Raw genomic sequence first — 23,568 nt, forward strand, 5'->3', positions numbered from 1 at the left:
TTTTTTAAAGCCAAATCTTATCAATTTTTTTTAATTTCATACCAAAAAATTAATCATTATAATAAATTAAAATCATATAATAATTAAGTTTTTCAAATTTATTCATCATTTCATAAATTATAACTGTAAACCATAAATCAGTAGTAAATATATTGAACAAAGAAAAAGAAAATTAGATAATAAAACATACTCCTAAAAATGCAACAATAATACTAAGCTTTTCGTGACAAAAAAAAAATAAAAATATTAGCTAACTTCTCATTGGTTGTTTCCCAAATATGCGGATCACTATGTAGTTAATCATCCACCGTTGATAACATTAAATCTAACGGACACAAAACCTTTCTGGAGAAAGCTGCCATCGTCAAATTGTACTATGATTGCAGTTTTTCATGTGGTTTATAAGCTAAAACTGGATGTTAAAAATCAAAACTTGGTGTTATCTTCTAATTAAATGATTAAATATTTGGTTGACAAAAAAAAAAACTGTTAACTTCAAAGTTGTACAAAAAATTGGTTTCAAACCTGATCTATGTGGTTTTCTATCGAATTTAGTTTGTAAACCGTTTAAATCTAGGTATATATAAAAATATATGAGAACTTTTGATTCGGGTAGAAATAAGTTGAGAACTTACAATTCGAGAATATTTGAGATGAGGTCATAGTTTTAAGTAATTTTGGTAAAATGCGATACTTCTGAGGAGTAAATAAGGCGGCGACCCTTAACGTGATTATGACATATATCATAGTTTAGATTGTTTATAAAGTTTATATTTTATAGATTTGAATTATCTAAGACTTTATATATACCATCATAATTATAATATTCAAATTTTTATTTTTATTCTGTTATATTAACTTTTCTTTCAATTTCTCAACTTTGATTGAGCTGATCATAAAATTATTGTAATAGAGTATGTAATTTTCACCATTTGTTCATCCAAAAATCTTCGGAGTAAAAATAATTCATAGTTAAAGAAATTATGTCACAAAACAATTTTAGTAATTATAAAAACTATAATTATGCCAAGCAACTTAAAGTTTGTTTAATTTGTTTAAAAGACATTTTATATGTGGTGATAAAGAGCATACTTTAATAATAAAATAATTTAGGATTTAAGAGCATATTTTTAATGGTGATATACAGTAAAATTGTACGTGGTTAATACATTATATGTTGCTTTGATGAATTCTTTGTATGTAAAATATTTTGTAATAAGTTGTGAAACGTTTTTGAAATTTGACAATAATAATATTTGTAATGATGAGTATTTGGCAAAATTTTTGGTGGGGTATAATTTAGCTTTAGATTATTGTAATAATTGTTATAATATATTAAAAATAGAAATATATAAATAAGTGTATGAAGGTAAATACAAAAATGATTTTTGTGGGATATAATTTAGCTTTAGATTATTATATTAATTGTTATTAGATATTATAAATATAAATAAGTGTAGAAAGGTAAATACAAATATGATTTTTTCTCTTACTAAAATTATTTATATATTTTAAGAAATAAAATTTCTTTAATATTTTTTTTAAGTTGTTTACAGATTAAGATTTATTCTCTTTAATGATTTTAATACCCGCAAGCCCTTATCTAGTATACACAAAATTTTAAACTTGCATTTCGGACGGTCCTTATCTAGTTATCTATAAAAACTCTGCTTCCAAAATAACCTACAAGATTTCTTTTAAAACTGACGAGAATTTGTTCTCATTTTGCAAGTTATTTATTCTCTTTTAATAAAAGTTTCATGGTATTTTAATAAAAGTTTCATGGACGGCTCTAGCGTGAGCCATGCCGTCATCAACACCTTGTTTAGAAGATGACCATGCGCTACATCTTCCCATTCCACCGACTCTGTTACGCCTTGGATTTTTGGGCCAACCCTTGAAGGCGTACATGCCATGTACAACCTGAACTGGAGTCGTCCATCAATATTTAAATGGTTTCAACTTAATCCTTGTCAGATGCAACCACAAAAATTGGCACCGGAGGTTGATGAATAAGCCACAAAAATTGGCACCGGAGGTTGATGAATAAGCCACAAAAATTGGCATCTATATGGTGGAGAAGTCCATTTCTTATGTGAGAAAAAGAAACACTTTGATTGCTCGTAAAAATTTAAACCATTTGTTCGAAAAAAACTGTTTTACATCGAGGTACTACATGTGTTTTATCTAGTCTTGGCCAAAAAAGGTATTAAAAAAAAAACACTAAGAACAGAAATGTAGAACATGATCATCTTATCTTGAAGCAAGCCAAGTAGCCATGTATTCGCTGTAAGCGCCTTTTCCTTGGAGGGAAAGTAGGCGATTCCTGATTTGTCGATCGATTTGTTTAATGAGTAGAGAAGGTGTTATTGGGGATTCGTCGTGACGTCTATTGTTTCGTTCTTTTCACAGAAAATTGACCGCCGCTTGAAATACATACCGCAGTAAAAACAGAGTATCTTTCCCCAGGGTTGTGTCCGTGAGGTCTGCTTGAATGGTTTCCCAGCCTGTGGAGTGTGTGCGAGGTAGAAGTCGCGAGGTTAGATCAGTCCAAACTGCGGTAGAGTAAGGGCAAGAGAAGAATAGGTGATCGCCTGTTTCGTGTGGATCGTTGCACAGAACACAAGAACCATCAACATGTGAATTCCATTGCTGCATACGGTCACCAGTCGTTACACGGTTAAGTGTGGCAAGCCAGACTAGAAAAGAGTATTTAGGTGTGGCTTGTGGAAACCAGACACCCACATACCATCTCTTCTGCTCTCTGACGTCCCGGATGAACTCCCATACCTCCTTGGTGTTGAAAGTTTTCTTGTACCGGTCGCCATGTCCTTTCCAGAGGACGACATCCTCTGTTTCCACCCACCCTCGATTCCAGCGATTCTCGAGTACTGCATCTATTTGATTCAGGTGAGCAACTCTATGTCTTGATATAATGTAAAAGGTTGATTTTATTCATTCGTATAAGATAAGTATTTATACACAGGAAGTATTCCTTTTCGGACAGATTCGTATCTAGCTAAGAATATTGACATAAAGATATGAACATATTGTACAAGGAAGAAGTCTTTTAAAACCCAAGTAAAAGACATATTGTCAATTTTTAAAAGGAAGAGGAAGGCACGTTTGTCGATTTTTGAACCCCAAATAAAAGACACAGTCAATGTTACATTTTTTTTTCTTTTAATGATAAAAAATCTAAACCCCGAGGTGTATCTGACTGGAGTAATCAAAGTCTTAAATAAATAGAAAAATACAAAGAAACCCATAAATGACATTACAAGAAAGTACATTAAAACGTGAAAACCCATTGAAATGAATTCATCACAAAGCATCAAACTCCAAATACATAATTCGATAACACCATATATACATAATTAACAGATTCGTATTTATGCTTCATCTTCCACTTTCTCACTTCTTTGTTACGCTCTCTTCTTCAAGAAACCAAAAGGCTTTAACCTGCCACCGAGCCCTCCTTCCCTACCAATCATCGGTCATCTTCACCATCTTCTCTCATCTCTACCACACAAGTCCTTTCAGAAACTCTCGTTCAAGTATGGACCTCTTCTTCATCTCCGTGTCTTCAACTTCCCTATAGTCCATGTCTCATCTGCCTCAATGGCCTACGAGATCTTCAGGACGCACGACGTGAACGTCTCGTATCGCTTCGTCCCAGTCAACAAAGACTCACTAGTGTTTGGATCTTCGGGATTCGTCACCGCTCCTTATGGAGATTACTGGAAGTTCATGAAGAAGCTCATATCCACGAAACTTCTCCGACCACATGCGATCGAGCTGTCCAGAGGTATCCGTGCAGAGGAGCTACGACGGTTTTGCCTCGATCTGCTCGATAAGGCGAGGAAGAAGGAGAGCGTTGAGATCGGTAAAGAAGCACTGAATCTCACTAACAACATCATATGTAGGATGAGCATGGGGAGGAGTTGTTCAGAAGAGAACGGTGTGGCGGCGAGAGCAAGGGAATTGGTTAACAAATCGTTTGCCTTATCAGTGAAGCTCTTCTTCTCAAACATCTTCAGGAAAGATATAATGAGAGTTTCACGTGAATTCGATGAGTTTCTTGAGAGGATCCTAGTGGAACACGAGGAGAAACTTGAGGGGAATCAAGATAGGGACATGATGGATTATTTATTGGAAGCTTATAGAAACGAAGAAGCAGAGTATCAGATCACTAGAAAACAGATCAAGTCTCTAATTGTGGTAAGCTAGATGTTTTGCGGACCAGAGCATTTTTAAAAAAAAAAATTGGATGTTTTTTTTAGTTGTTTTGTTCATATATAAACCATGTTTGGAGTTTAGTTCTGACTAAAAAAAACCTGTAGGAAATTTTCCTTGGAGGAACTGACAGCTCGGCGCAGACGATACAATGGACGATGGCGGAGATACTTAACAACCCCAACGTTTTCGAGAAATTGAGAGAAGAAATCGATTCCGTTGTGGGGGAGAAAAGGTTGATTCAAGAATCAGATCTTCCAAACCTCCCTTATTTGCAAGCTGTCGTTAAAGAAGGGCTAAGATTGCATCCGTCAGCTCCTCTCTTGTTAAGGGTATTCGGAGAAAGTTGTGAGATCAAAGAGTTCTACATACCGGAGAAAACAACACTTGTTGTTAATCTCTATGCTGTGAATAGAGATCCTGATTCTTGGGAAGATCCTGATTTGTTTAAGCCAGAGAGGTTTTTAGCTTCTTCGGGATCAGGAGAAGAAGAAAAGATAAGAGAGCAAGCCTTGAAGTACGTTACTTTTGGAGGTGGAAGGAGGACATGTCCTGCGGTAAAACTAGCTCATATTTTTATGGAGAATTAAAGGAGATCAAGTATACATGGAAGAGGCTGTTTCAGGACTGAGTTTGAAAATGGCTCATCCGCTTGAGTGCACTCCTGTTGTTCGATTCGACCCTCTCAGCTTTTGATTTACATAATCCAAGATCCGTTCAACTGTAGTTCTGCTTGTTGTATTGCAAAGTCAAGTACTGTATGTAAGAATGTTTTACATTTTTATGTGACTTATGTCTTTCGGTGAATAAATTAAAGGTCACGTTCATACAAATAATCCAGTTTGAACAGAAGAAGAATCGTCGAAGCAGCGGGGACAGGACGTAGAGTCACCTGAGGTTGGTTACCTTTTGTATGGTTCTCAATGCAAGCCTCTAAAAATGTGGTCTCCTGGTGTAAAAGATATAAGACTTTCCCAAAATGGACAACACATGAGATCGTACTTTGATTTTACAAGAACCAGATTTTAACCCGCCGTACACAGCAAAAATATAATTTTTATTATAATTTATATTTATGTTGCATCTATTTGTTAAATATTGAATGTTTTGTAAATAGAGAAATAACTAAATTTTCCGGTTATTGTGCGGATAAATATTTATATTATTTTTTAACCCGTAATAAACTTCATGACTATTTGTTTGTTATATTTAGATTGTTTAGTTTAGTGTTTGAGATTCTATTTTGATTTTTAGTTATTATAACAAAAAAATAAGAGATCTAAATACATAATAAGTAATTTATATGCTGTGATTAAGTCATATTTTTCCTAATGATTTAATTATTTTACACAATCTTAATTAAATTAAGTTGATTTTATGTCAAATATTCTAATATTAGTAGTGTTGATAAATAATTAAATGAGGATTTAACCCATGTTAACACAAATTTAATAATATTTTATTAATTCCAACGTGTCCTTTTTATAACACATCTACTATATAACCACATTATATAATATTTTAAACTTTTTAATTTTACATATTCGTAATAATTAAAATTTTTATTAATTTTGTATATATTAATTATAATATTTAAATAAATGTCAATCGAAGTTTTTCTTACGTTAATAATCAAATCTCACAGGTTTTGGAAAACAAAATGGGAATCAAATTATTGTTTTCTTTGTTTGCGAATGATTCATATATAGAATATCTTCAAAACAAAATAGAATGTGTGGTTAAATATATAATAGTTTCTATTTCCATACTGATTACTGTTATTTATTTTGTTGGAATGAAATGTAAAATATTTAGGAAACAAAATTTGTAGTAATGTTAGTTTTGGAAAAATTTTAGGGGTTAATGTTGTAAATAACTTCTTTAAAAACAAATGTAAAAGGCCATAACACAAAATGTACTTCAAAAATGTTAATGTAGATACACTAAAAGAAATACAGGTTCAAGAAAGAGAAAATTGGAGTTTTAGTACATTTTTAAAACTTAATTGTAGAATTAGTACATTCACTATTTAAAATTGGCAAAACACACACTTTCACTATTTACTACTATTTGAATTACTTCTTAATCCTCTACTAATCATTTTATTTACAAATATGCCATTAAATATATATATATATCTCTTTTTTATTAAATTTCCCATTGAATTTAATAACTAAAATACTATTCAATATATCTATTTTAATTTTTTTACAGATACAAAAAAATCTATGTTTTTTTAATAATTTGATATGCATTTTGTGTAATGATTATATTTGATAATGTTAGATATTTTTATAAGTTTTGTATTTGTACACCTTATTAAGTGTACAAGTGTCTTTACAGATTATAATGTGTACAGGTGTCTGTACAAGTGCAATAATGTGTTCAGATATCAAGTGTACAAATGAATAATAATACACAAGTTTAACCCATACAGTTCATTTAGTGTACTTATATATGTTAATATATATGTTTTTATCCTTACAGCTGATATATAATATATTCAATATGAATGAAATAAAAATATTTATATGTGTGTAATAAATGTGTATACTAAATATGCTTTACGGATGTCTTTTATGCAGCTACCCTTTTGTAATTTTACACTCGTACACTATACCCCACTTTCTCATCTATCTCACATCTCTTTCATTACACAAATAATAAAAACCATCTATTTCTCCAATTATAAATAGTGAATGTACTACAATTCCAATTAAGTTTTGAAAATGTAATATTTTGCCAACAAACCATCCAAGAAATAATGACAGGAACAGTGAATCTACTGACTCTTCTGTTTTTAAAAAGGGAAAATAATTAGAATAAACTATATATTGAAACTAATAACTAGAATAACCTATATTTTTTAAAAATAACTAGAGTGTTTTTTGTCTTCTTTTAATCTCTATAATATCCTTTATAAGTTTTATTATAAAAAGGTTATTATGAAAAAACCATTAAAATTTTAATGCCAGTGTGGTAAAAGTTACTGTTATTTACGAAACAACCTGAATTTTGCAAAAGTTCAAATAAATCTGTTTGTGACAGATTTTATTTCATAGTTATCGCAAATATATTTTTTTGCATATTTGTTTTTGATTTACAGATTTGTTCTACAGATTTATTTGTGCTACGAATTTATTTTACAACAGATTTGTTTTGCCATAGATTTGTTCTACAGATTTGTTATTACGTTGTCGCAAATTTATTGGTTGTTGCAGACTTTTTGTCTACCAAAGACATATGTTACAGAATTTTATGACATACCATAGATTTTCTTTGTCCGACAGATTTGTTTTTGCAGACTTGTTTTGCCGTACAGATTTATTTTCTAACCACATACTTAATATATAGACTTTTTATGGTAAGTAGCTACTGATTTATTTATAGTGACTACAGACTTCTAATAAGTTTGCAAGTGGCTGCAGAGTTGTATTAAGGAAAGATAATTGCTAGATTGACTCGTAATGATCCCAGTTTTATTCAATGTTACACCATACTTATTTTTGTCACAGACTTATTTTTAGTGAATGCAGATTTGTTGATATAATGGTTGCAGATTTTTTTTTTTTTTTTCAAACAAACATTATATAAATTAAAACAGAATCCCAAGATTGGTAGCCCAAACCGGAGGATAAGAATTTACAAAAGAAATTTCAGAAATTAACGATCTTGAAGAACGGACGAGACAATCAGCCATAACATTAGACTCACGGGGAATCCTAGTCAAGCTGAAGGAGGGCATGGAGGATCTGATCAAAGAGAAATCTTCCAACATATTCGAGAAAGCGGGCCAATCATCGGGTGTCTGCACCATCGCAACCAACTCTGCACAATCCGTCTCAAAGACTTGACAATCAACCCCATCCGCCAAAAGAGCCTCCATAGCCCATATCAGCGCGTGAAACTCCACATGTAAGGGGGTAGGACCGCGTCGTGAACTTCTTGCTCCCAGGAGTATGGTCGAATCATCACCATCAGAATACCACCATCCCAAGCCCTGTAAAGGATCTGAACCTTTCCACGAACCATCAACTTGACAGCGTAGAGAAGACTGCCTATCCTCCAAAAGTGGCGGAGGCTGGGTGTAACTCCCCGAATGAATTTTGACCTCATCCCAGAGAATTTTATCATTAGCTGCCTGATTTAAAACATCACTCGGTTCGCCCTCTACCCCCCTGGAACACCTTTTTATTCCTATCTTTCCAAACTGACCAAAAGATCTATGGGAGATGAACAAATACATCTGCGACATCCGACTGAGAGGATGCCCGCCAAAAAATAAAATCTAAGTTCGCATAGATTGAGGCATACGGAAAACACTCCAGACCTAAAGTTACAGGAGATATCTCCCATATCCTTCACGAGCGAGGGCACTCAAAAAGATCATGATTGATAGACTCAGTTGCAGACTCACAACTCTTACACCGAGTATCACATCGGACTCCCCGATATGCGAGTCATTCCAAAACTGGAAGAGTACCAGATGCAACCTGCCATAAAAAGTGTTGAATATTCGGGAAAACATCAAGTTTCCATGATTGTGCCCGAAGGGCATTACACGTGGGCCCGTAGTCAACTTCCACAATTAATTCCCAAGCAAGCCGATAACCTGACTTCACTGAATACTTCCCTGATTTAGTAAAATGCCAAATTAAGTGATCCAGTTTATAAGTTCTACTGACCGTCATACTCCGAATAAGCTGAATATCCACAGGATCCATAAATTCTTCAAGAATAGGCAAATTCGAATCCTTCGTAATTGGGTTAATTAAATGATGAACCATCAAGTTCGGATGCAATAATCTCCCCCGACCATTAGCTGGTCATGGTCGAGTATCCGGTAGCCACGGATCACGCAAAACTGAAATAGAACTGCCAGATCCTAACGCCCACCTTGCCCCTTGCTCCCCCAAATCCTTATTTGAGTAAATACTCCTCCAGGCAAAGGAGGGATTATATGGCTTTGTGGCCATAATGGGATGTTTATTTCTAAAATAACGACCACGAATAACCCGAGCCATTAAGGAATCTGGGGAATGTATTAAACGTCAAAACTGTTTAGCCAGCATGGCATTATTAAATTGTTCCAGCGCTCTAAAACCTAGACCCCCTTCGCTTTTATCTTTGCACAGTATCCCAGACTACCCAATGCATACCTCGAGCTCTATCGTTTCACTTCCACCAAAAAGTTGAAATAGCACTTGTGAGTTTGGACGTCAAATCCTGTGGTAATTTGTAGCACGACATAACATGAGTGGGAAGTGCTAGGGCCACCGATTTAATCATAATTTCGTTACCACCTTTTGATAAATACTTTGCAAACCAACCATTCACTCGGTCATCCAACCGATCCTTTACATAACTAAACACCTTAGTTTTCGAACCTTGAAGGCTTTCAGGGATACCCAAGTAAGAACCCATCCCTCCCTCTGTAGAAATACCAATAACTGATTTAATCTGAGTTCTAATCTCAGATGGAACCTTTTTACCATAGTGGGACACCGTTGGACTAGCTCGAGCGATCGAGATGCCGGTTAATTTCTTCTCTCGTTCTGCCTTTTTAATATTTGCTATCAAAACCTCGGTACAAAGAATGAACAAATACGGAGACAAAGGATCCCCTTGGCGTAAACCCCTATGTGGAATAATAGACCCCCTAGGCTGACCATTCATCAGAACTTGATACGATACAGATGAAACACACCACATGATTCATGAAATCCACTTCCGATCAAACCCAAATTTAACCAATACCGCCTTTAAGAAGTCCCATTCAACCCGATCATACGCCTTACTCATATCTGTTTTAAATGCCAGGAACTCCGACTTACACTGTGGGTTAGTATTTAGCCCATGAAACATCTCCTGCGCTACAAGAATATTATTCGTGCTTAAAAGACCAGAGACAAAGGCCGACGAGGGTCAAAACTTCCGCTTCAAAAAAACTCTCTAACCAACGCCACCAAATCTCCTTTTAAAGAACCCCAAAAGCGTTGGAAAAACAAAGCCGTCATTCCGATGGGTCCTGGAGTTTTTTCCGGATGCATCGCAAAAAGGGCCTTTCGAACTTCTGCCTCAGAAATGTCCCTAGTAAGATATCTATTTAAGTTGTCCGTAATGAGAGGATTAATTTCCTGCAACATTTCAGAAATACCCCCACCATTCGCCTTCTTAAAAAGGGACTCGAAATATTTAGAAAAAATGTTCTCCATACCTAAGGGAGATTCAGTCCAAGCATCATGAGCGTCAAATAAAGCGAGAATCCTACTTCTCACCCGTCTCTGTTTGGTAGATGCGTGAAAATATTTGGTATTTTTGTCCCCAACCCTTAACCAAAAATTCCTACTCTTTTGTTGCCAATAGATCTCCTCATCCTGATACGCCTCCTTTAATTTCCTCTCAATACCCCTAATTTCTTCTTGTGCAATTAAGTCATCCATTTTAGCCTCTTGTAACGCCACCTTTAAGGAAGAAATCATTGAAGGATCATAATTGATATTATTCTTTCGCCGCTAAGAAATCGAATTCCTACAATTCCTTATCTTATCCACAAAACCCGGGACCCGAAAATTTCTTGTACGATTCCACGCGGGCTCGAGCACTTCTACTATACCCTCCTTGCTCAACCAACGTTTATCAAAGCGGAACTGTCTATGCCGTTTCCTTTCTGCCTTCAGACAAGTTGCTAATATTGGACTATGGTCCGAACCAATCATCTCCAAATAATCGACCTTCGAATTTGGAAAGAGCCCATGCCAGTCCTCATTTCCCAATGCGCGATCTAACCGACAACGCACTACCTGATTATTACACCGATTACCACGCCAAGACAATTGTTCACCATTACAAGGAAATTCGAGCACTCCGCAATGGCGAATCATTGAAATAAAAGGTACAAAAGAGGAAGCAGGTCGCAAAGCACCACCCTGCTTTTCATTATTTCCAACAAATTCGTTAAAATCACCAATCAAGAACCAAGGGTCAACGCGAAAGGAGCCAATATCTGTTAACTTATCCCAAACCTTTGCACGATGTTGGGAAACCGGATCCCCATAAATAAAAGACATAAAAACCAGTTGTTGTCCAATAAAAGCTTGTGTATCAAAAATACGGTCACTCAAACAGAACTGAAAGTTTTATATCATCCATAAAAAATAAAGCTAAACCACCCCTAGTTCCGCAGGGATCAACAGTAAATAAATTATTGTAACCAAACTTATTCTGAAATTTTTGTAAATAAGCAAAACACTTTTTTGTTTCTGAAAGAAATAAAATGTCTGGTCCATGCTTCTTCCACAAATCACCCAAATAACTCTCTGTCAGGTCCGCCCCAATGCCCTGACAGTTCCAGCTTAAGATCTTCACGTTTGAGCCGGTGGTTTCAGGAGCGCCACCATCCCTTTCTTAAGAGAACGACTTCCTCCTCCAGCAGGAATGCCATCTTTTGTCTTCTGTCCTTGTTTACCCACCACCACTGGTTTCATGCCCTTGCCTGCAGATTTGTGGATCAAAGCATTAGCCAAAAGATGCTTCCCAGGTGAAGCCAAAGGAAAAACAATTTTCTTCGAACCGAATGTTCCCTTTCTGACCTAGGAACTAACTAGTTTATCCTTAAAACGAACAGACTTTCCCAAAGACAAAGACTTCATCACTTTATTCATAGCACACAATCCTAAAGATAAGGAATCAGAAACCTGAGTACCTTGAGTATTAGTAGCATCCTCCGCCACGAACCCAGACCCGGTACCATCCTCAACAATTGGTTTCGTCTGTTGCCTTGAACCCTCCGGTTTATCAGCCCCATCAAGCTCTCCATCCTCCAACAAGTCATCAGTACTCTCATTAAAACCAGGGTCCTCGAGGTCCTCCTCACCACCACCTGAAATCTCCATCGAATTATCCTCGACCCCATAGACGAATAACACCGTGGTTAAGACGTTGAGACTTTTTCTCACCAAAAGCCGGTTTAACATTATACATAGGTTTAGGCCACACTGGTCAAATGCTTTTCCTGTTTAGCGGTAATGCCATAGAAGGATCAATCAAAGCTCCTCCTATCATCTGCGATTCAGCAAGATCATAACCAAAGTTGTTTCCCGACCCACTGCCATTATAACTTATCTTCTGTCCCCAAACCTGCCCTTGATTCCGCACTTGAGAATGAAAGCCAGCTAAAGCAGTCTCACCACCACGAGCCTGAGATTGACTCCTCTCCCTAGGTTGCTCAGCTTGAAAGTCTAAGGGTCGTCTGACATATTTTGGTGGTTTCTCCCACCCACCATCGTATTGAGCAGGACCCTGTTTAACCGGATTCTGCGACCTCTGTACACCTCTCTTGTCCACATGGTCGACACTCCCTCGACCAACAGGACCTTTCTTCAAATCAGGACACACCAGAACATCATGTGTTAACCTGAAGTAGTGTTTACAAAACCCATATAATTTCTCATACTCGATGGAAACCACCACTTCATCCCCTGTATCGAAAGGGACCACCATATGGAAAAGCAACAGATTGAATCTATTCACCGTGACAAAATTGCTTCCTGTTTCCTCATCAATATCCTTGTTCTTTCCAATCTTCCTCTAGATAGCCTCAAGTGTTGCTAACTCCCACAAATGCATAGGGATCCCTCCCACCTTAACCCAAAAACTAATGGCCGATGGATATGAATCAAATACTACGGGTTCCCATCGAACCAACGAAAGCATCCAGCCATCGAAATGGTAAGGCCCACTGGAAAGAACTCCCTGAAGGTCCTCCTCTGCTTCAAAATTGAACTGGAAGGTTCCCTGCCCCAAGTCCGCTCCTGTCACTTTGTCTTCCAATTTCCAAATTTTGGGCAGATTGACAAGCAGAGACTCCATCCTCCGAATCGAAAGATTTATCAATCGTCCAATAAGGGTGAGGGAAAACTGTTCTATCCGTTGTGCCAAGATAGAACCAGAAATCTTCACCACCTCCGTACGAACCAGAGCAACCTTTCCTTTATTTAGCGCCAACTAAGCCATGACAGACTTGAACCGCGAACACAGAGAAACACTTTGAGAAATCAAAGACAAAAATCTGTAAAAACGCCACCAACGAATGCACCACAAACTGAGAAAGAGCAGATTGGTATCGTAAGAAATAGGACCTCGTGACCATCGAGATAAATACCCACAACCAAAGATTATAAACCCTAGAAAAATCTGAGACCAAATTCGATGACCTTCCAAAATTCTCCACCGCTGTAAATATCCGAATATACTCGTATCATCAAGCAACCCACAACAAGGAAAGAGAATCCCAGAAGCCATTATCCAGCGAATCATATCCATGAAAGCAAAGATCTCATGAAGCCACAGGATCAAATCGGGATATATGACATTCCAAAAACCCACAAATGGAAACCTCAAATCCAAACAAATGATAACATATATCGCTTCAGGAATAAATGAGAGACGTAATAGCAAATCCTCCTCCCCCTGAGCCCAGAGCGCATCATCCCACAATTCTCCCTGAATCCCATGGATCGAAACCCATAAAAACAAAGATCCCCCATATCGGGCCGGATCTGTAACCAGACGGCATCACCGTTCCAAATACAGAGAAGGATCTCCAATCCCATCCCGTATTTGACAACCACAAGAAGTAACCACGAGACCCACTCGCGATCCTCTTCCACAGCCGTCATAACCAAACATCTCAAATCGAAAATTTTGAAATAATCGCCACCGCCATCGCCATCACATGTGTTTTGAAATTTTGAAACTTTTTGTTTTCTTTCTTTCTATAACCTCGTCACAAAAAATTAATGGTTGCAGATTTAATCCTGACTAAACTAACTTTTTAGTGGTGGCAGATTTAATCCTAGAGACTTGTTCATATCCTTTAACAACCGAACCACCGATTTATACTACAGATTTTTGTGTTTGTGTTTCCGCCGATTTTCAAATCTACCGCACATTTTATATCTAGCGCAGATTAATAAAAATAAATCTGTCACATAATTTAAGAAGACACCACAGTTGACTCATTGACAGTTGACCCAATCCTTACTTTATCTTCTAAAGGTTCGATTTAGGTAAATTTGTAGTAACATAGTAATAAGTCTCCAATAACATAATAATAAATCTGCAATAACATAAACTTTTTTTCAACAATATAATACAAAGTCATGAGGTTTTGATACAAATGTAATTGTAATATCGTTGAGGCAGAGAACTTAGGGTGGATCTAACCCAGTTCCTTTTACCAAAAACGATTGTTGAGTTTTAATATACATATACACGTCAAAGGCTTTAAATCGTTAATTACTTTATACTTATACTTTAGCTTTTTCAATCGATTTTAGATTTAGCCACTTAACCCTTTTCCCCCTTAAACTTTCTTATCTTTCCTCATCACACAATACAACATATTTTTTTCCACCTACAATCTAATTATTTTGAATTAAACCAAAACAAGATACAATTCATAGATATGTGCTTAAGTTTCTTAATGGTCTATATTTCTCTTGTAGGCCATTACAAAACTAATCACAACATAAACGCACACAATTTCTCATGTAATGATTAAATAATACACCACGACCATGAACAAAAGCACAAAAACTATGGTTTTGAAGATTCTTAGATCTTGCATCTCTTTCACATATAATTTGACAACTAGTTGAAGCTTTCCAATATCAAATCTTGTGCTTTGATGACCAAAAAAAATCCAATCAAAATAATACATGTTATACGACCAACAAATAAATCTGAGATGACCAACAAATAAATATGCAACCACTTATAAATAAATCTGTGAAGTAACAAATAAATATGCGAACAATGAAAAATAAATAGGTAATCAAACAACAAACAAATCTATGAAAGCTAACGCTCAAATCTTAATATAAGCTAATTATTTAACAAAAACCTATAAACTGTTTACAAACACGAGCTATTTATCTAGCAAACCTTGCAACTTATAACAAAAATTCCTGCAATTTATCAAACCTTAACCTGCAAATTCATTAATCAAATAAATCTGCAATGAGCAACAAATAAATCTGTAATAACTAATAAATAAGTCTGCCGTCAAGACTGACATTTTATCGAACATCTGCAATACGTTTTTACCGTACCTTTTATTAAAAAAACTATGAATTGTTGGAAACCCTTGACGAAGAGGAGAACGTGAGACAAAAAACTTACTAGAACTGGAAGAGGAGAAGACAAATCGACCAGGAAAAGGAAGAGAGATAGACTCGCGGAGAAGATGAGAAGACAACTCAACCAATGAGGAGATTCACCAAGAAGAGGAGAAAAAGAAGAGAAGAAAAGAAGAGTTAGATTCCTACTCGATCAATGAAACAGAAACACTGGAAAAGGTGAAGACACCAGGTTCAAGATGTCAACGCGTTAATATATTTTTGTTTTTTCTCTTCGAATAGACAAAAGAAAAAATTCGACGTTAACATCTTGCACCCAACACTAAAGCCCGATCCTCACAATTACCACACCACTAGCCTAGTTCTGAATTAGGTTCTGATGATTTCCAAGAACCATCAACTTGACAGCGAATAATCCGCTCTGGGGTATGTAAAAGTTTGGGAGAACCCGTGCTAACCCTTGAGACTACTTGGGCCTCCTCCCAAAATAATTGTTCACCTAAAGTCTGATTAATAATATTTATTGGCTCTGATTGTATCCCTTGAGAGATCTTATTGTTCCTATCCTTCCATTGAAACCAAACAATCCATTGTATCGAATGATGATTGGCTCCTAAAGCCATAGGGACTGTCCCTTTGCCATACATAAAATGAAAATTTGAGTACACCGATTCATATGGGAAACTGTCAGAGGGCAATCCAACAAAGACCAAATCCCATATTTGACGGGAATGAGGACAGTCAAAGAATGTGTGATTAATAGTTTCTGCTGCTAAATCACATCTTTTACACAACGTGTCACACTGAACTCCCCGAGAAGCTAAATGCACAGCCACCGGGAGAGAACCAGACGCTATTTGCCAGAAAAAATGTTTAATTTTTGGTGGGACCCGAAGGTTCCAAGCCTGAGCCTTCAGGGCAGTACAACTAGGACCGTACTTGATTTCGGTCGTCATGGCTTGAGCTAACTTATATCTAGACTTAACTAAGTACCTTCCAGATTTTGTATAATGCCAAACTAAGCGATCTGGCTTAAAAGATTTACTAACAGGCAAACTCCTTATAATTTGATTATCCTCCAGATCCATAAATTCCTGAAAAATAGGTAAATGCCACTCTTTAGTCAGCGGATTAATCAAGTAATTAACCATTAGATTTGGGTGTAATTGTCATCCCCAACCATTTGCAGGTCAGGAATGTTGGTCAGGAATCTAAGGATTGCGCCAAACTGAAATATTACAGCCTGACCCTACCGTCCATCGTGCATCTCTTTCAACTAAACTTTTAGTTGATAACATAGTTTTCCACCCAAACGAGGGAGAATATGGTTTCTTTGCCATCATTGGATGCTTGTTCCTAAAATATCGACCCCTAAACACCCGAGCAAATAAAGAATTCGGAAAATGAATTAAACGCCAGTACTCTTTAGCCAACAACGCATCATTGAATTTATCTAGATCAAGAAACCTCATACCTCCATCAGATTTATCTCTACACATTTTATCCCAAGCCACCCAGTGAAGACCCCGATCTTTCCCATCATAACTCAACCAGAAGTTCGAAATTGCACTCGTTAACTTTGACGTTAAACTTTGAAAATTTTAAAAACAGGACATAACATGTGTTGGAAGGGCCAAGGCCACCGACAAGTAAAATTTCCTTCCCTCCCTTGGTAAAATTATAGTACAAATGATCAATTTATACTATAATTGTTTTTTAAAATATTATATCTATATTTACATTTTTAATCATAATATATATAACATAACAAATTCAACACAAAGAAAAATAATAATCTATATTAAAAACGTTGTATATACGTTTATATTTTTATTTTAATATTTTATGTATTAAATAAATTGTTATATTATTTTAAATAATAACATTAATAGGTTATTGATAAATATTCTCTTATTACAAATAAATTTATGTTTTATAAAATCATATTTTATAGTTTTTACAAAATAATTTAATTATATAAAATTATTTTAATATATATTAATATTTTAGAAGTAAATGTTTTAGAGATGCTTAAAGTGAGCATAGACGAATAGAACATATGAGAGCATCTAAAGCTTCTAAATGTCACCTTATATGTTCTCTTACCAAATGTTGATTGGATGATAAAAATAAAAGGGAGAATTGCACATAGACCAACTTTTCCCAAACTCCCTTGCATCCACACCCACTTCTTGAGTGTGGTGTACTTGCATAAAACCAAGACAAATTTGCTCTTGTCCTTGATTTGAGATACAACAATTTACTGCTGTAGTATCTGTTTTGTCTAAGAAAAAAATGAATTTTGTCTGTTTTTTTTTTCCTTATTTGATGGTTCCCCCTTTCTTTCTCTCTTTCTCTTTTCTTTCTTTCTTTTATCTTTATTATCATTTATTTAGTTATTCTTCATAAATTTTGTATTTTTTTTACACAAAAGACTATGATTACATTTTTCTACATTTTAAGATGCACTTTGCTATATTTTGGTGAATAAATTGTATGCTATCCATTTTTAGCTGAACATTTGGTTGACGATAAATGGATAGTAAACTGTGGATACTTACTTATGCTTTAATATTTTTAAAACATATAAAAACCTAATTAATTAAAAAGTTTGTGGATACTAGTAACACATCACCATGTGATTATTTAGGGTTTAAAGTGTAGGGTTTAAGATTTATCATACAATTCATGGATACTAGTAATACATCACCATGTTTTGGGTTCATGTGGTAGGAATTAGGGTTTTAGGTTTTGGATTTTTGGAAAAATTCATGGTTTAGGTTTTAGTGTTTAGGATTTTATAATTTAAGACTTATGTTTTAGGACTTATGTGGATTATGTGTCAATGTTTTGGGTTTAGGGGTTAGGGGTTAGGGTTTAGAGCTTAGATTTAGGGTTTAGGATATAACAACAACATCAAATCCATATATCTATGGTCATGTGAATATCAATAGAATACTACACCTAAATCTTTAAACCTAATACACTAAATACTAGACACAAAATGTGAAATCCTAACCATGTATATTAAAAGTGAAAATTAATGCACTAACTCCAAATGGATTTGAAGGTACTATACATATGTGTAACTTGTATCCACAAATTATAATAGTATCCACATGATCATGGTCGTATAGATTCGATGTCTCATTGTACGGTTGTACACAAACCATAAAGTAGACCTAGACACATCATGTGAAATTTTTAGTTGAACATTTGTTCACTAATAAGTGGATGACCAATTATAGTAAATTGTGTTTTGATGCAAACAAGAGTAAATTCATTAAGTAGTTTTGTTAAAGTATTTCTATATTTTGTAATGGACAAAACTTATTTCATTAAAAAAATATTCAACTAAAAATGTGACAATTCAACTTAAAAATTGAACATTTGTTCAATAATAAGTGGATGACCAGTTACATTAAACATAACTTACTCCAACTGGTCATCCTCTTATTAGTGAACAAATGTTCAACTAAAAATGGAAAGTGTATAATATACTAATTTACAAAATATATAGCAATATACATCTTAAAATGTAGAAAAAATATAATTACAGGATATTGTATAAAAATGAACAGAGAATTTTTTAATAATAACTAACTAAAGTGTTACAACAAAGAAAATAATAAAAATGAGAGATAGAAACCAAAGAATAAAGTAAAGGAAAAAAAATATATATTGTAAGAAGAGAGAGAAAGAGTTGAGATGTGTTTGGTTTGGTGAGAGAGTAAAAAGTGAGTGAAGTGAGTTTGAAGGGGTAAGATGTAATTTCATAGGGGTAAAGTATAGTAGTAGTAGAAAGTATGTGTGGGTGTTATTAGAGTTTGAATAAGTGAGTGTGGGTGCAATGTTCCCAAAATAAAAATGCTCCTTGATATGCATTTTCCACCCATATCTGACGGTCGGTTTGCTACGTCTGAGAGGCTTTAAAGACATCTTTATCAACCCTACAAATCACCAAATGATATTTTTCTGTGTTTATTCCTCATTTAACAGTTTCAACAATCATTTCACGGAAGGTCATCCATCCTGAAACTACTCCAGCATAAGCACGTTTAACTATAAAGTTTTGTCAGGACTTTTAATCGAAAATATAAGTACACTTTATTGATATATGTGACAAAATCAATTCTTTTAAACTCTCTACAAACTGGGGGAGGGCTTACAGTAGTTGCCAATACATATAATTCTTCAAGATATTCTCTAGTCTTACTCACCCAAAGAAAACTGATATGGGGATAGGGAATGCGATATGTGGATATGAAACATGCACGTCACATACGCTTACATAACGCACACACATACTCGCACTCGATCTCTTTATATATTCCTCTCAACGATTTAGTAAGCCACAACTCACTCTTTGTACAATAATTTGGTTAGATATATTTAGTTATTTTACTTTGGTCCATGGAGGAGTGTTCGTTCAAAGGGTTGAAAAGAGGTGCATGGACTCCTGAAGAAGATAACCTCTTGAAGGAGTGCATTGATATCTATGGAGAAGGAAAATGGCACCTAATTCCTTTGAGAACCGGTATATATATATTTTTTTTTATATATACACGTAATTTATATTCATATTTGTTTCGAATGAAAATAATTATTAACAAGTTGCTGCATAATTACTGATCAGACACAGATGAAATAAACTTATTTACTGTCCACATCATTAAATGGTAAATTTACGGTAAATAATAAAGGCATTCAACTTTACATTTTAAATTCCTACCAAAAAAAAACTATACATTCTAAATGATTTAAATTTAATGAGTAAAGATGTTATGATTTGCTATGAAACCCTACCAAATATATAGCACTCTACAAAATGTATTTAGATCTATATGTATTTAACTAAGGAAATTCTCTAAAATCCCTTAAAAATCACTAAACGCATAGATATTAAAAAAAAAGTTTTTAATAACACTGGATTTTTAAAAAGTTTTTAACAAACATGATTGAATAACATAGAATTTGTTATTGTGAGACAAGTCACTTCAAATGCTTGATACACCCCTCTAACATTGGTTCCTGTTTTACTATATGAACTAAAAACTGAAAATCTGTTTACGTACATATCTATGTGATGTTCATAAATTCTTCATGTTACGTATATAGAGAGAGCTTACTCCCATTATTTGTTATGTAGGGTTAAACCGATGCAGGAAGAGTTGTAGACTAAGATGGTTGAACTACATGAAGCCAGGTATCAATAGAGGAAAATTTAGCCTTGATGAAGTTGATCTTCTCCTTCGCCTTCATAAACTTCTTGGAAACAGGTTTATGTTGTTCAGACGGAAATGCAACTTAAGTATCTAACATAGTGTAATATGAATATACTAACTAAGTCATATACAAACGTTCAAATGCATGCTTAGGTGGTCACTGATTGCGGGTCGATTGCCTGGTCGGACCGCAAATGATGTCAAGAACTACTGGAACACTAATTTGGGTAAGAAGCAAGAAACGTGTTGTAAGATCAAAAGACAAAATAAAGAAATTACTTGTTCAACTAGCACACCCGCGGCCAAAAAACTCAATGTAATAAGTCTTCCACCTCAATCCTTCTCCAACAACAATGATGTGTTAGGAGTTCGGCTTAGCGAAGTTAGTACCAGAGATGGTAGTATCACATGTAACAAAGATGACAGGAAATGTGTGTTTGTGAACAATCTAATGGATGGAGAGAGTATGTGCTGGGAGAGAGTGTTGGAAAAGTGCAAAGAAGCTGATGCAGCCGGTCCTAAAGCTACTACGGTCGAGGAGGCTGAGAATTCATCGATGAACTCAATGTCTTTGACATTTGACGTTGATAGACTTTGGAATCTGTTCAATAAAGATAGTGAAGAGCTTGATTAGTTTATTACTCAATAACTGGTTTTTCCTTATAATTAAGAGCTTACGAATCTAAATCCAGAAAAATCTTTCAAATCTTAACAACCATATCAAGAAGGATTTTTCTTGGCATTAAACTACCAAAATCGCCAAAATGTATCCTGCTACAACAGTTTTAAGATGTTGACAGTATCACCGGAATGTAGCGTGCACATTATTAGGTATTTTATAATCATAATTTTTATGTATCTTTCACTTTTTTATATAGCAATAGTTCAGTCAGCTGCATCTCAGAATTGTGTGATCCAAAAACAACTAGATATTTTTCTATGATAAAAAAAAATGATAAATTTAAAAAGACGAATTAATACAATCGCTTCAACGTATACTAATGTATATGACGCCAGATTGACACTCAATAGATTCTTGTTATTATATGACGCCAGATTGACACTCAATAGTCATCTAATTTTTCGACTCCATGCAGAACATATTCTTATGGGAAATACTATATATTTGAAAGAAAAATATTCTTAACACTATTAGAAATGAAGAAATGGTCGACACTGAAAATCAAGTAACTATAGATGAAAGGTACAAAATAGAGACTTGTTGTAGGACAATGACTTTGTATAAGTTACTGCTTTTATGAGATCATGTCTTATTCGAAAATTTGTCCTCGACAATGAGCATGCAGGTACCTATCGGTCCCTTTTTGTTGATAACAATTTCCTTATTGTTAAAACAAAATTTGTGACTATCCATCCTTTTATCGTATCTCTAGGCCTTATCTCTTACAAATTACGTAATCCCATACGGAGCCAGAGGCTTTACTTAGGGCTATGGAGTGTCTTCTTTCTAGAGTTGTCGATTGTCAGTGTTTTGAAACAGATTCTGCAGAGCTCGTTGCGATGATCCAAGATTCGAAGGAGTGGCCAGCCTTCTCTATGCTACTTGATGAGTTCCACGCTCTTCGTGTCTTCTGGCCTGCTTTTAATCTCTCCAAAATCCGCCGGGAGTCAAATTGAAAGGCGGATTTTTTAGCTCTCTCTTCTAGAAATTTATTGTCAGACATCATTTTTGTAAACAACTTTCCTCCGGCTTGGACAACCAACTTAGGAGTTTTATTTTAATTATTGTTGGATTGACAAAAAAAAAAACAATTAAAGTGGGGTTTTGAAAATTTTAGTTCCAAATAATAAAATTATCTATATATAATAACATTCCAAATAATTGCGAAAACAATTGCTTCTTTTCGTTCGTACATTTTCGTAAAATGATTTCAAGATTACTTTTTGATTAAAAATTTTATATGATTTCATTTGTTTATTGTGAGGTTTCTCTTTGACGAATAGTTATGTGTATTCAAGTGTTCACATCTTTTCATCTATTTTTTTTCTTTTGAAATTTTTTCTTTTTAACACAGATGTTTACATTCTCTATTTTCTAAATTATTTATCAACAAATGTCATTTCAGATTACAAGAAATTATACTAATTCTTGATCTAATTTTGGAATGACTATAATAATAATTTGAACTTTGTCCCTTCATTTCAATGGTATTTGCGTTCGTCATTTGTTAGCATCAAGGACAGAAATCTAAGCAGCCGGTGAAATATTCCGATTTTTTTTCGGAGGGAGTAATCTGTTTTTTTTTGTCAACCTTCTGGCAACAACATGCCGATCCATTAGCCTAATCCCTACATTCGTAGGAAACGGACTCGATCCCTGGTCTGATGGTTCCTTGTGCATTAAGGACTTACCATTGGTCACTGCACTAAGGTCACTTCACATACAAATTTCAGATGAAAGATAGGCTAAGAAAAAAAGAGGCGGACATAAAGCAGCAATTAAATATAGTTAAAATCTATTTTTTACTCAATATACAAAATTCAAACTAATTAAATTATATACACATATAGAAGAAAGAACATCTAAAAAATAATGAAATACAAACTGAAAAGATATAGTATCTGAAATTCAAACTGCCTACTAAATTTCCGTCAAATAATGAAATACATTTTAGAGAGTGACCTTTTTGTTAGTATTTTCAAAGAATGTCATTAATTTAAATAATAAATTAGGAAATTCATTAAGGATAAATATGGAATAAATAAATCCTTACGGTGCACAAAAAAAATAAAAATAAATGCTTATATAAATATATGTGTGTATCCAAACATCTCTTATAGTTAATTCTTTACATATATCCAAACATAGTCAAATATTTTATCATTAATCATAAAATTAAATTATCCATAAAATATTTCATTAATTAATAGTATAATATTTAGAAAATTTTGTTGAAATTTAAAATTATCATGTTCCTCATCTTTGTTTTTTTTTTTTTTTTTTT

The 23,568-nt window shown here is 34.5% G+C and overlaps 1 protein-coding gene and 1 pseudogene across 1 annotated transcript; both read left to right on the forward strand.

Moving 5' to 3' along the window:
- On the forward strand, positions 2,827 to 4,968 carry LOC104704664 (annotated as a pseudogene).
- On the forward strand, positions 19,791 to 21,236 carry LOC104704665 (transcription factor MYB114-like). The gene is made up of 3 exons (XM_010420713.1): positions 19,791 to 19,914; positions 20,527 to 20,656; positions 20,756 to 21,236. The coding sequence occupies exons 1-3, from the start codon at positions 19,791 to 19,793 to the stop codon at positions 21,234 to 21,236; spliced, it is 735 nt and encodes a 244-aa protein (XP_010419015.1).

This window comes from Camelina sativa, chromosome 7, assembly GCF_000633955.1.
Source record: "Camelina sativa cultivar DH55 chromosome 7, Cs, whole genome shotgun sequence".
Lineage (NCBI taxonomy): Eukaryota > Viridiplantae > Streptophyta > Magnoliopsida > Brassicales > Brassicaceae > Camelina > Camelina sativa.

Coding starts and splice junctions, on each gene's coding strand:
- LOC104704665 (XM_010420713.1), top strand. CDS start 19,791: ATGGAGGAGTGTTCGTTCAAAGGGTTGAAAAGAGGTGCATGGACTCCT. Junction 19,915..20,526: donor CCTAATTCCTTTGAGAACCG/GTATATATATAT, acceptor TTTGTTATGTAG/GGTTAAACCGATGCAGGAAG. Junction 20,657..20,755: donor CATAAACTTCTTGGAAACAG/GTTTATGTTGTT, acceptor ATGCATGCTTAG/GTGGTCACTGATTGCGGGTC.